The sequence below is a fragment of the Coptis chinensis genome, chromosome 1 (genome assembly GCF_015680905.1).
Source record: "Coptis chinensis isolate HL-2020 chromosome 1, ASM1568090v1, whole genome shotgun sequence".
In the NCBI taxonomy this organism is placed as follows: Eukaryota; Viridiplantae; Streptophyta; class Magnoliopsida; order Ranunculales; family Ranunculaceae; genus Coptis; species Coptis chinensis.
Genome location: NC_141456.1, coordinates 54,146,193 through 54,160,727, shown reverse-complemented (window position 1 = coordinate 54,160,727; position 14,535 = coordinate 54,146,193). Strand labels below are relative to the sequence as shown.

Genomic DNA, 14,535 nt, shown 5'->3' with positions numbered 1-14,535 from the left:
AGGGCAATCACCTTGGTAAATCCCAAGGACAACAGTACCTTTCAAGTCAATGGCCAACGTTTAAAATATTTTCACGAGTTAATGTCCCCAAATGTGGAGAATGTCCTTTTACATGAGGACTGACCTTTGATGTTTGGTGTACTTCTTTTCATTTTCATATATTGGTAAGTGCACCATTAAGATAACCGGGCCCTCTCTTTGGAGTGTGTGGCTGTAAGTACCAGATCCTAAGTCCACGTTTAACGTAATTCACGCTTTCCACTCTTGCATGTTTTCTCATTTTTTAGTCATGTTTCTCTATAGAGTGATTTACGTCTTTATTACTTTATTGTTTTCTTTTATATTAAACCTTATTCATAAAATGTAAAAAAAATAATCTAGTAAGTCTCGGGAATCTGACTTTAAAAGACCCACGATTTTAAGCAAATTTTCTAAACTCTGTTTTCAAAAATTTGTTTGGGGGTGGGGTGTTTCGTCTTTCCATTCTTGATCGCTCAACTTCCTATTCTTGTTGTTTATGTCGTTTAGTCGTATTTTGATTCGAGTTAACACTATCTATGAATTTAGATTTCTTTTTATCACATAACATATGTTATTCACGCGTTTCAAGGCATTTTCCATCTTCTTATATTTCAACCACGGTTAGATTTGAGTTTTTTTTTATAGATTATTGGATTGTAATTTCTCTACTGATCATTTTCATATCTCATTCGCAAAAATCAGACCGTTAATGAATCAGGATTCTTAGTTTTAAGTTACCCTAGGCATAGGATAGGATGGGTATTACAGATTTGTTTTGGGCTTGGGCCCAAAATTTTAAAACCCTACGCGATCACGCACCCCACACGTGACTCCCTTTTAAAAAAAACAAACCCCACGCAATTTTTCTTCTTCTCTTCCTCACCTCCATTACAGAACACCGCCTAACCAAAGAAAAACTATGAGCGCCCACGCCCTTTGGATCAGACCAACTTGAGCGTGCCCGCGACCTAACCTCCAAACAACCCCACTCCCAGTTTAAACCGAGTGATTGGTTCACTATCCCACATCTTACTTTCACCACAAATTTCAAATTCATATCTCAATGGCTCCTAAAACCCCTAAAATTATCCTTCCTGAGCAAGTTTTACTGCTCAACAGTTTGCACCCTTCTATGATATAGAAATGCGTATTAAGAAATAGGAAGGGTTGTGATATTCTACGGATGATTTTTATTACCCGGATTTGGTGTTCTCTTTTTACAAGAAGAGGGTGATTAATGGTCGTAGGATTTTTGTGGAGGTGAATGGTAGTCTAAAGGAGTTGACTACAGCAGTGTTGGCTGAGGTTACTGGCATTGAGCAAAGAGATATCATAGTCACCACGCAGGAATCTCAGCTTCGTGGAATCGGTACATTGATGAAGGAGACAGTGTTGGAAGGACGTTACAATCCTGGCTCGCATTGTGTTCGTCAGACGTCTCTAAGAAGAAACCAGCTGGCTGTGGCTCAATGGATTGGTAAGAATGTGATTGCCACCACGAAAGCCAGTGACATCAATGCAAGTTGTCTGCACATTCTCTGGATCCTTCAGAACAGAAGGTATGAGTTTTGCATACTTGAGTTTATGATACATGAGATTATAGCAGTTGGTGCACTTAATGTAGCTTTCCCTACATTAATCACGAAGATTATGTTGTTTTGGGGATGTGTTCCAGAGTCGAGTAAGGTTAAGTTTAAGGTGTATGAGAATGCATGTATATAGGGAGTGTATACAGAAGGTGTGGAATTTGCCTGAAGTTTTGGCTACTGAGATGGAATCGGATGAGGAAGAGGAGGAAAATACAACCTATTTTGATATAGGAACTTTGGAAAAGGCTACTATGAATGTAGCCCTTGTCTCATTACTTCATCGTGGCCTGCGAACTCTCCATAACCAGTATGAGACGATTCGTACAGGCCAACGTTCTCTTAGTGACCTCTGTGAGGCTATTCAGACTAGGCAAAGTAACAGTCAACATAACCAGACTAACCTTCAGAACAATATTCAGTTGCTCGGTGATAGTCACCAGGATCTCCAGGCTAACATGGAGACTCTCGTTCAGAGTAATAATGAGCGTTGGGAAGCCATGGATATTTTAATGGAGCAACATCGCACGTTTCAAAAAGAAGTTCTACAACGTCTGCCGCCTCATTATGGTTCTTCTTCTGCTGACTCTAGAAGGCGTGAGCGTCGTCAATGCAGGACGGATGGCTTTGGCCTTTCTTCATCTCCTGGCTAGTTTTCATTATATTATGTTTAAGAATATTTCCCTATATTTCTTAGAATTTTTATTCCGAGTTGTTTAGTTAAGTAGTTAATATTGGATTATGTATTTGGTTGTTATTTGAATTTTAAGTTAGTTTAATTTTTGTCCAAACATGCTATCTATTTTTCATAAATCCCACCTTTCCGACTTGTTTAGGGGTGACATTATTTGTTTAGCATTGTATTTACCCTATCCACATGTTTTTGGAAGTTAATATTGCAAGGTTATAAGAATATAGTTTATATATGAGTATGCTGCTAATGTGGTGTAGCAAGAATTAGCTACTGCAGTTTGGTGCAATCTTAAGGGTTAAAGGCATTGAGATTGCTATTTTGATTAGATGTTTAAAACCATTTAGAATGGCTGCTGAGATTTCTCTCGACTGTTTCTATTTTGGTTTTTAGCAACCCTTTTCTTATTCCATCTCTTTCCTTATCAATTAGGAAACCTTGAGGACCTTTGTTTAAGAAACTAGTGCTCTATAAATACATGGCACACCATATACTTCACACCGCACCTCTCAATTTCATACCACAGGCCTAGCTCAGAGCGCGCACGCCCTTATTTTGCATTGACACAGAGCGTGCCCGCCCTCTATTTCCAGTATCGCAGAATTTCCTTTTGTTAGTGTTGAGGGCGCCCGCCTTCTCACATAAGCCATTCTGAGCGCGCCCGCGCCCTGACCTCAACTTACCTCCAGTTCCTTTTTCTGGGGTTTTCTGCAGTCACTTCCAAGAGTTCAGTAGTGTATTTATTTGTGATGAAATCTCCTCAAATCATACCAGAGTAGTCCTTTGAAGAATTGCTCGAGAGTGACACCTATGGGTACTGGTTCCGCAACTTGATTGTGCAGTTTGGATGGCAACCTCTAATGGTAAGTGCTGATGAATCTTATTCTCCTTAACTTACTGCTTATTTCTATGATAATTGTAAGTTCTCTTATTGACTAGATGGGGAACAAGTGTTCTCTATTGACATTGATGATAAAACAATAGATTTAAGCAAGTTCTTGTTAGCCTTTGTTATTGGACTTTCTATGCCTGCTGCCCAAAACTCATGGGGCTATATGGCTGATAATATATACATCTACAACTATGAGTATTTGCATGAGACCTATGGGGCGGGGATTTTTCGTGTAGAGGACCAAGGGCAATATAGCGTAACCCTTAGTAGCTTGTCCCTTAACATGGGCACTATTATGTTTTTTATCATGCTGAATATCTTAGGGGAATGACATTTTTCTTCTGTGAATAACGCCACTTGTGACGTCTTCCTTGCTCTACCTGAGGGACGTATGCTCTATGACCTTCCCCAGACCTTAGTGTCTAGTTTAGCACGAGCCCATAGTATGAAGCATAAGTACCTTCTTATGCCTATCTTGGTTTGCCGCATAATGCTATGTTTCTTTCCTGAATTCTGTACCCGTTTCACTGATTGGGTTGGGGTTGACATTGTGAGACCCACCAATTGCATTATACGCTTTTTCTGTGCGATGATTTGGTCAGGGTGGAGGCTACAACCTAATTGGGTTGCACCTTACACCCCATCCAACCAAGTGGCGCTTAACAGGTTAGCAAAGGTAGATGATAAATGGCGTGAGGCCTGGCAAATTATCATGGCTTAGTACGACGCAAAGGAACCTCACTTCTTTATAGAAGGGGAGGACAACGTTTAGTACTGGATATGAGGTAAGTTTTACTTTCTATTGGTATCTGCTTATGTCCCAAGCAATTTAATTTTTGTTATTCCCATAATGGGTGAAACTCTTATAGGAGTTGCGTCTATTTTTCTTTATATATATTAGTATGTTCTAAATTTGTTTTGCAGGTGTTATAAAATTTTCACGCGTTTTTATAGTATTTCTTATCCTTCTTATTTCTATACTTTGAGGACAAAGCATGTTTTTGTTTAGGGGTGGCATAGAAACACGTGTAATTTAAGGCACCTATTAGGCTATTAGGATATATATATATATATAATATGCACTTGCTTTCTAGTAAAAAAATAAATAATAAATATATAAATAATAAATATTATTTATACTATTCGCTTAGGAATATTGGTATTGTTTCTTTTTATGTGATGATAGTAGTCTAGAAGTTTCACGTTAGCTTCTAAATTAGAATAGTTTTTAGAAACGTAGGTTAATATGTAGGTAATAATTATTGCATCTTTCCATAAATATATTACATGAGCATCTATGTTTGTATTGACAGTAAATTTCTGAAATATAGGCTAGAGTACTTATTCTACAAATCCTGTAAGAATATAGCCTAAAAGTCTTATATGAGTGAAATATCTGAGTAATGACACAAGAGAGAAGTAAATTCCGAATAAATTAAAGAAATCACACGTCCACTTGCTTAATCACTATACCATATCATAAACGAGAATTTAGGCCCTTTTTGGATCGATATAGCTAGAAATTCAAACCTATATGAAATTATTTTCCACTAGTTGCCCCTTTGATCATTTCTTTAGCCTTTTCATAAACCACAAATCCTTTACCCTTTTACAAAAACAAAATAAAAATAAAATCAGCCTACCCATTTTTGAATGAGTCTGAGAATAGAGATGAAATGAAGAAAAAAAAAAAGAGAAAGACCTGTGGAAAACCAAGAATTTGTTAGTTGTTTCAAATAAGAAAAGAAAGTTTTCATCTAAAGAATATATATATATATATATATAAAATAAAAAGTTAGAACTCCAAAAACATAATCAAAGGAGTCAAAAAGCTAAAAGAAAAAAAAAATGGCTAAGGATGGAACCAAAGTGTAGAAGCAAAGTAAGAACAAGGTTTTCTCTAGTTACATATTTTGAAGATCCTATTATCTCAGACTTGTCCTTTTGAACATTCATTTATTTCCTTCTTAAAACCATCACCTAATCCCCGCAACACCTAATAAAGACTTCTAGCTCAATTAGGAATAGATTAGTGTGATAGTAAGTGGCAGATGTGTTTGATCGACTTTGGCTTCCTTGTACGTCATTGAGTTTGTGATGAAAAGTGTGTCCACTGCACACTGGAGTGAGCGAAACTTGAGTGGAAAAATCATAGTGTTTTTGTCCTGACATATTTGTGAGGACCTACTTAAGAATGTTATTCCAAAGTTTCAGAAACAGACCTGTTATTGCATTTCATAGCATAGTTTATTATATATATGTTTATTCGTAGATAATTGATTATTATGCACATATTAGCTTAGGTTTCGAATTGATTATTCTGTATTCATTGCTAGTGAGATGTATAGATATCTGAGAATAAATAAGGAAACATTAATTTTATTTCTTAGTCGTTGTAGTATAAATGAAGTTTGTGAGTATCTTCTCTGTAAAACTTTCACGAGATTATAACTCGTCCACTAAAGAATTTTAAGTGGTTTAAGGCCTTATTGCATATGGTCAATGCAATCGCACTCGGCGAAACGAGATTAGTTAGAACTCCATTTTTGGTCACTTATTTTAATTTCTCATATTTGCTTGAGGACAAGCAAAATGTTTTTTGGGGGTGGTTTGATAAGAGCCCAAAACTGTAGTTTTAACCCCTTAATAATATTATATTTAGACCAATTATATTTATAATAAATAAGAGTTAGTATTGTTTATATACTTCTGTGTATTTCAAGTCTTTTAGTCAAATATGTGAAGAAATATGTCACTTTTGTAAGAGAAAGGAGCAAAGGTTGGTTGCTAAGAAGTTATATTGTTAAAGCCCAAGTTTCAAGGAGAAAAAAACCCTTTTAAAGCCAGTCAAAGTCAACGCGGACAGAAATAGCGCAAAAACGTCAACAGAACTTCCGCAAGCCGTATATTTGAACTCAAACCTCAGAATTGGGCCTACTATATGTCAAAACGACTGGCTCGGAAAGAGATTTCTAATGGTCTAGGCCTTGATCCAATCAGAAGAGTAAAAGTAGATGAAAAAGCTTTTGCAGTAGTTTCCAACAAATAATCCCTTTTTAGACTTAAGTAATTAGGTTTTGGGCTTGATTTAGTGGCCCAAAATATAGGTCCAAAACCCATGTATGAAATTGTAAACCTAGCCCTCTCCTATATAAAGAGGACTAAGGCAAAACTCTAAAAATAACCCTCATTAGATTAATTTTAATTAGTTCTCTCTCTCTCTCTCATTAGTTATTTAATTTAGTCTATACCTAAGTTTATATTTTGTGAACCTAGCCACCATTAAAATACCTTCAAGATTATTAGTTAATTCAATTTTTCTCTTCCTATTATGTCTTCTTTCTATTATTTATTCCATGATAGGCCCATCATTCATTGCTAAATCTCTATTAGAGGGGTTTGTTTGAAACTTTGATGAAAACTTGATGTGTTAGTATAAAATCATTGTTTTTAAGAGTTTCAATTCTAGAGGGTAGTTCATTCACCATGAGAATGAGTTTAAACTTTCTCTCATACTAATTATTAGTTGGTTAGAGATGTCATGAATAATTAGGAATAAAAAGACCTAACATTTATATTGAACCTTGTGTGAAAACATAAAGATTAGGGTTGGAATAAAAATCTATACTAACATGTTAGGGATTAATCAAAGTGGATATCAAATCTCCCTAATTCCTTCTTTATAATCACATCTTAGTATTAAATTGTCATAGTTAATTTAGAATATCTTTAATATTAGTTCTCACCATATTAGTTCTATTAGAATTATTACTCTCATCATATTGTTGAATTGTTTAAATTAGTGAAATTGTTACGTTCTAAGCAACTAGGAGTGGAACGAATTCTTACTCAAGTTATTGCATGATAATCGAAAGTAGAACTTTGACATAAAATAGTACAAGGATATTTTACTTCTTCCTAATTAAATTAGCTAAGATAGATAAACAACGTGTCACATCTTAACTATTATCATCTGGTAATAAAAGTATGTGTGTGCTACACAAACAAGGTAATAATGAAAATGCGGTAAAGAAGTGAGATAGGAAATCAATTTGCTTATTTGTTCTAGCAAGCAGTAGTTGTAGTTGTTCTTTTTGAGTAACCGATCTATGACTTTTCTCCAACACTTCGTGGGATTGAAAATGAAAGTTTGAGTAGAGAATTAAGTTAAAAGTAGACTTGAATTTCTAAGAAATTTGATCCACAGACGACGCCAATGTAAAGGTGTGTTTTGGTCACGACCTTATGAAGCTAAATGATTCAGGAAGATGATGTTATAACTGAGTTCGAATGATCGAATTACCTACTATACGTATCCAGTTCTCCGATGAACTGGAATCAAGTCAGACATAGTTCATATTGAAATTAAGTGATTGAATTAGAGATGAAGAGAATGTGAGCATGGAGTCCCCCCTCTGTTTGGTCACCACCTTGTCTTTATATCTTCCGATCTTTGGTGCTCCATTCATTGATGATCTTTAGTGCTCATGTATAACCAAAGGCGACTTGTCTCTTGGGTTGCCTGGTTGACCACGAACTAAGTGTAACATAACGATCTTATCAGCTATGGCTCTGGTCGCTCGTTCTAGCGTGTTGGAGATGGTGACTCTAGCTCGTTTAGTACGAGCTAATTGCCTTTGGTGATGGACACGTGTCTGATATTCACAGTTGTGACCTTTCCTTATCACTTTTGCTATATTAAAAAATTAGTGAGATTAATCCCAAGTGTAAATTTATTCAGGTTAACCCATTTACTTAATTGTATGATCAATCGTAATAAAAAACAAAATATACAAACGCACGATATGATTATAGAGAAACCTTGTGAGACGTCTACTTTACTCATAACATAAAGCTGGGCTTTTCTATCGGGTTTTATGTTTGGGCTTTTTATCGGGTAAACCCCGAATTTTCGCTCAGGGTTTATGGGCTCTAAGCTAAATCTCCTTTTTCTGCTAGACTATTTTTTTTTCGCTAACCGGGAAATTTACTTGGGAATTTAAATCAACTCGAAACGCTCTCTTTCCTCACACAATTCTTGTAATCTTGTGTTGGGGTTTATGGTTTTAAGGTTGTATGTATCTATAAACTCCAAAAATAAAAAATAAAAAATAAAAAAAATGAACAAACCTGTGGTTGTCATTGATATTTCTTCTGATGAAGAAGAGAAGATTCTGCATGCCAAAGTGAGAAAAGAAAACACCCCTATGAAAGATGAGAACAAAAAGACAAAGAACAAAAACAACAATGGGTCGGAAGAAGAAGATGATGACTGTGTTATATTATACTATGATCCATTTGAATCCATTGATGTATCAAACAAACTTTCTATTAAAGAAAATGAAAAAAATGTTGATGATGATGATGATGTCTGCATTGTAGCTGAAAAAGGACAGGTGAGTAAAAGAGTAGAAGAAATGCTGCCCCATTGTTTTAGTATTTTTGAACTTTTGTTGTGTTTTTAGATGATGGGTGTTGTTTGTGAAAATGAAATAACAAGGTGGCTATTCGTGACTATCCGCATTCGAGGCATCTCTGTGTTAAGTTGCCGTTTGATACTACTCCTCATCACGATTACTGTGGCCAGGTACTTTCTTTTTATTCCCCATTGGTAGTTCTTGTTTTAGCACTTTTTTAATTCTAGAGTATAATCTAACAATTCTAGTTGTAGACTGCATTTTAATTGATTAGTAGAGAACTTGATTAATTTAAGCTTGGGTGTGTCAGTACTAGTCTTCCCTGTGGGACACTCTTTGCTTTGATATCCCCTCCTGTCCCGAATACTGACAGATACATGGACAGGTTTACTAGGATCGCTACATTAGCTTTTCCATTGGAGATAATCTTTGTTAAGCTTCTCTACTTGTTTTAGATTATGTTATTGCACAAAGGAATTTTGCTTTTTAGTGGGAAATCTCTGTTAGATTGAAGCATATGTTGGAGTTTATTGCCACCTTCAACAACTCTCATGGTGAATCTCCCATAAAGATTTTGCCATGCCCTCAAAATGCGGTTTGTCCTGTCAAGTTGTTCCGAAGATGGTAAAAAGTCCCTTGTATGCTTTCCATTGTCTTGAAGTTTTCTATTTGGTCTTGATTTTGGGCTTTGTTCCCCTACCTACTCTGGGCCCTCGAATCCTTCCCAATTTTCTCAGTCAGATTCTATAGAGGTCCTAGTTCTGTACTCCAATGAAGTTTCTTATGTAGTTTGGTGCGGGTCTTCAGTAAAATGCTGACATAGATATCCTTAGTTAAGAATATCTTAAGGAACTCATTTTCAAGTGTAGTATATCACAGTGTTTGAGGGTGTGAATTCGGTGAATCCTATCCTCATCTGGTATCCTCCTTCTTGGAAGGTTTGGTGTTCTTACATTGCTCAGGGACCTTTTGGTGTTCCTAGTTCGAAGAAAGGATTCTGTATTTGGAGTATGGTACCTTTCACATTCGTATGGGATCTATGGCTGGCAGGTTTATATGATATTTTAAATGATTGGTGGTGCCTATGGAGGAAATTGTCTAGTCTTTCAAGGGCCTCTTGTTCTTTAGGTCGAAAGAGCATTTGGACACCTGAGATATGCTTTTGAGCACCTTGTATGTAGATTGAGTTCATTATCAGTTTCCGGGTTGGTTCTTTTGTTTTCTTGTTTTATCTTGTATTTTGTACATTCCTTTAGATGATGTAGTCATAGAACATATCGTCCAACTACCAATAAAAGATGGTTGTACTAAAAAGTGAGTTTACAAGGTAAAATCATCTTCTTTAATCAAGCAGACCTTAGCATATGAAGCTTTTGTGGACATCCTGAGTTGTCTTGATTTTGTACTTAATCCTGCAACACCACCCTTGTTCAGTTGTGGTGCCACTTATCGATGTCTTTAAACCTTCAATGGTAGAGTGAACTCAAAATCTTGAAATGGCTGCACTTGTTGAGACTTGTGTCAATATCGAACTGGAAATAAGGAAACTATATAATACTGAGGAAAGACTCTGGAGTCCTGGTGATGCCAAAGACGTAGAGTTCAATTGGAAGCTAATTTTATAGTAATTTCAATTTACCAAGAGGCAAGAATATGAAAATTTTCCAGTTTCTCTTCCTTTCATTTCATACATCAAGTAATGAGACCCAATTGTTCTTTAGAGTAGTTCACTTATGATCTTCTACACAAAACATGTAACTACCATTGTTGCTTTTCATGAGTTGCTTATGTTGTTGCATGCTGTTTTGTAATAACCCAATATGAATCAATTTAGGATACGATACAAAATTATGCTATTATCATCTTGAAGCAGTAAAAGAACTATGATGTTTTATATTATCTCTTTGTCAAGTTGTCTTTATGCCTGTGCTGGTGGAATTAACTCTCCATGTGTCACTGCTTGCCTGATGCCTGTTATGAAGTTGAAAACAGTTTAACTGCAGTAACGTGTTTTTAATTGCTCCAGTGTTACTGTTATGTGTGCGATGCTGCTGCTCCTTGTAAATTTTGGCTCAATACTTTAGGCGGACACTGTCATGCAACTGAGAATTGTGCAAACTGGGTTTCCATGAGAGAAGCTGCAAGACCAGCTCCTGCACATGATAAAACAACTCTGCCGTCTACTTTACCTTGATTCCATGAAAATCACTGGATGCAAATCGTTTCCATGATCAAGAACACGTTCACTGATTGTACTTGTAAGTAGCTACACACTTGAATATATGCATATTTGTTTTGCTGATCAAGTCGGTTATTGACTTTTCTCACTCTAGTATCATATGAGATGTAGCTTCCTTGTTCCATTTTTGTCTTCAATGACACGTTTTGTTGGAACTGACATATATGTGAAAATTTGTATAGACAATGGTGAGTGGTGACATATATTACATTGGAAGTTTGTTAGGAGACTTGACCAACTTTTAAGATTTCATGGTAGAACTATGTTTTTGGTTGTTTATCTCTACTCCTAAGTTAGTTTCAGCTGGTGAACTGGGCAACCGTCCTTTACTTTTACAAAAGATTTTCTTATAATGCAAGTGGTTGATGCTCACAAATTACAGATTTACGGACAAATTTTCTTAGCTGAGGAGAATTATGTGAGGCTTGTAGTTAATTCGTGTTTATAATATCACTGTGTTTATCACTTTTTACTTTTGGGCAAGCAAGTAGTTTCCTTTTTCAGAACAAGATTCTTGGCGAATAAAAGTCACATTGTATGATAGTAGTGTTTTTTGTTTTGAGAAATAAAGATCCAAGTTGTGTTTTTTCAGGTCCTTGTGCAAATTTTAGGATTTTGGTAAATTACCTTATGCCAAACCTTGAATTGGCTGAATTCTTGTGCGATTTCTAAAATTGATAATTTATCCCCGATATACATACATGCATGCATCAGTTTGTCTAAGCCCGTTGCACCACCATGTTTATTTCTACAAGCCATTAAGCAGGAAAAAAAAAAAACTATCCATTCAAGGATCCTGTTCTTATTGGACCATTTGCGGTTATGTTGTTAATCTGGTTTGCAAAGACAGCATACACGTGAAATCAATCCATCTTGTTAATCTGGTTTGCAAAGACAGCATACACGTACTACTGTTATATTGTAGATACTCTTTCTGTACATGGAATGAGTCTAATTCAGTTCTTTTCCCCCAGAACAGAATTTAGTTGCATTATTTGATCTTTACACTGAATGCCAGTCACTGTTTAGCTGAGATCCCTATCCTTGATCTATCATTTGAAATCATGTTCAAGGTGTTTCGCCGCTTGTGAATGCTCTCTGTATCAATAGGAATAGTATGCAGTACAGGTCTCACAATAAAGGTACACTATTTACACTAGTAGCCACACATGTATTAATGTCTGACTTGTTTCCTTACTCTATATCGTTTAACTCATTGTGTCCTAAATTGTATGCTAAGATTGCCAACTCTAAGCAGTTTGTCAACTATTATATCACATACTCACATAGACGAAAAAAACTCCTTCAAGTGTGCCCAGTTTTGTATTCGATCTGGAAAACGAGATGAAATAGAATGAAAAATAGAAAAGAAAACCAAAATCCAGCAATATGGAAGCAATAGCACCCAGTTCGCACTACAGTACCCAGAAAGTACTAAAAAATCAACCGAAAAGCATGGCTGCCGAGTTATCAGGGATCCTCTTGCTGACAACGTTCAGGAAGGATTCCTTTGTTTTTAGCTTAGTAATTCTGATTCTAATGGAGAGAAGTACTAATTTCTGTAATGTACACTTCTCCCTAGATTTTAAGCATTTTCACAAGGGAATTATTAGATTCCTTCCTCTTCCCTGCTTAGTGAACAAGAATTTCCCACTTGAGAATGATCTCTTCATTGCAGTTGGGCTTGCCACAGAATGCAGTACCTTGCTTCTGTTGTTAGATTTGCAATTTTCACCAATCTTACGTTTAGATGATGAACCAGCACTTGACTCAACCTGGTGGATTTCTATATCAGATTCATCGTCTTCAGTCGTGCTCAGGATATCAGCAATAGAAACCTGACCCAGACATAAAGAATCCATTGAAACTGATCGCCTAGTCTGTCGAATTCCTTCATCTTTGATCTCAATCACAATGTCTCTATCCTCCAAACCACCCATATGGCTAGTTGTTCGTGAATGCGTCTTTGGAACAGCGAGGTTCGGTTGGCTTAACTCTTCATTCCTCGTCTCCAAATCTTCTACCAAGACTACTGTGTGGTTATCTTGTTCGCTTTCTGTCAAAGATCCGTTGTCTAAGGGGCTCTCTTGGACTGGAGTCAGTAGGAGGAGGGGCGGGGGACCAGTAATGGTAACATTTGCTCTGCATAAAGGACAGTTCGAGTGAGATTTAAGCCATGTATCGATGCAGGTAAGATGAAAAGCATGGCTACACTTGGGTAAAAGCCTTAGGCTCTCGTTCTCCTGGAATTCGCTAAGACAAACTGAGCAATCTGTTCCTTCTACCAATCCATCTCCCTTCTTGTACTTGCAAGCTGTTATCGACTTTATCAGGGACTCATCCAACCCAGCTGTAGCTACTTGCCACAAGTCGTTGTTGGATTCGTTTTGACTGTCATTGATCTCGATACTTGAATCATTGTTTGCATTTCTTCTGGAGGAATCTGTGTTCCCACAGTACTTGGAGATGACAGTATAATAACTTACAAGAAGGAAAGCGCTTGCCAGTATACCGATAATGGCTATAACAAGAGGCGAAAAATTGGTTTTCGTATCATCTTCTGAGAAAGCAAAAGGAGGGGGAGGAGGGAAGATGATATAGCACCATTGTGGACAATATAAGCTACAAAATCCTTGAGAACAGTCCTTGATGTTATCATATGGTACCCAAGTTTGTGAATTGCCAATAGACCCCATGGCCAGTTCGAGACAATATCAGAGCTTCACTCTGGTCATGCTATCAGCACAGAAAAGATATACTGGAGAGGATGAAAACAAATCAGACTGTTGACTTGTCTATGAAAGTGAGTTATTGAATGATTATGCCCAAATTAGTAGTGACAGGAGATCTTCATAGAACTCTGTGCAAGAGTTGTGGGGGTATGTACTTGGGGCTATAAGACTTGCTTTAATTAAACTGATTATTAGAGACAAAACCAATGGGTGTGGATTTTGGGAGGATATTAGAGGTTGGGAAAGTCCAGGTAGAATGAGTACATTGGTGGGTGATCTTATCTTGGAAACATTACTTGAAGAAGGTACTAGAGGGGATGAAACAATTAGGTGTAAAAGAAGGAAAATAAAGGGGCTTAGATGGAAAGCAAAGCAAAGGCTAAGAGATGGGGGAGGTGTTGTTGATGGTTTATCTTACTTTTCATGTTTGATGTTCTCTTTTGCTTTTCTTTCTTGATGGAGATGATAGTTTGTTGACTAAGGAGGTGAATTGTTAGTTGGACTCTCATCAAAGTAATCAATGCTGTATTATTATTATTAAAGCTAATGTAGGTGAAAGATGTCTTGCATGAGGCATTGACACTTCTTTTGGTGAAGAAGAAGTTATCAATTATCATATCAAACTTATCACCCTAATCAAATTAGAATGATAGTGTCAGCGTGTCAGGGAAGATTAAAAATAAGCAGTAGTAAACGTATAACTAGACGTCTCAAAATGGACTAGTGTGAGGGAAGACTTCTACCGTACTAAACTACTAATAAGTGATAATATTTATGGGCAGCCGTATTGACACTATAAAATGAGATTAGCATCTTTTTGGATGATATAGGTCATCAAATAAGTTGTTCAAGACACTAAATAAAATACATCAAGACACCATATAACATCCAAAAATAATGTTAGTCCTATATTTTATACGGACAAAGAAAATCTTGGATGCGAAAAAAACTAAAGAG

General features: G+C 36.4%; 2 protein-coding genes across 3 annotated transcripts; one reads left to right on the top strand and one right to left on the bottom strand.

The window, feature by feature from the left end:
- Positions 1-8,144: 8,144 nt before the first annotated feature.
- LOC147524558 (uncharacterized) lies at positions 8,145-11,437 on the top strand. 2 transcript variants are annotated; one of them, XM_086603768.1, is made up of 3 exons: positions 8,145-8,586; positions 8,656-8,777; positions 10,634-11,437. In XM_086603768.1, the coding sequence occupies exons 1-3, from the start codon at positions 8,311-8,313 to the stop codon at positions 10,689-10,691; spliced, it is 456 nt and encodes a 151-aa protein (XP_086459894.1). In that variant the 5' UTR covers positions 8,145-8,310; the 3' UTR covers positions 10,692-11,437. The 2 variants fall into 2 exon arrangements, with proteins under 2 accessions (XP_086459894.1, XP_086459888.1); XM_086603762.1 differs by having other exon boundaries at positions 8,187-8,586; positions 8,691-8,777; positions 10,634-10,913.
- Positions 11,438-12,147: 710 nt separating this feature from the next.
- Positions 12,148-14,234, bottom strand: LOC147524557 (RING-H2 finger protein ATL52-like). The gene has a single exon (XM_086603758.1). The coding sequence runs from the start codon at positions 13,540-13,542 to the stop codon at positions 12,442-12,444; it is 1,101 nt and encodes a 366-aa protein (XP_086459884.1). The 5' UTR covers positions 13,543-14,234; the 3' UTR covers positions 12,148-12,441.
- Between the last annotated feature and the right edge of the window lie 301 nt (positions 14,235-14,535).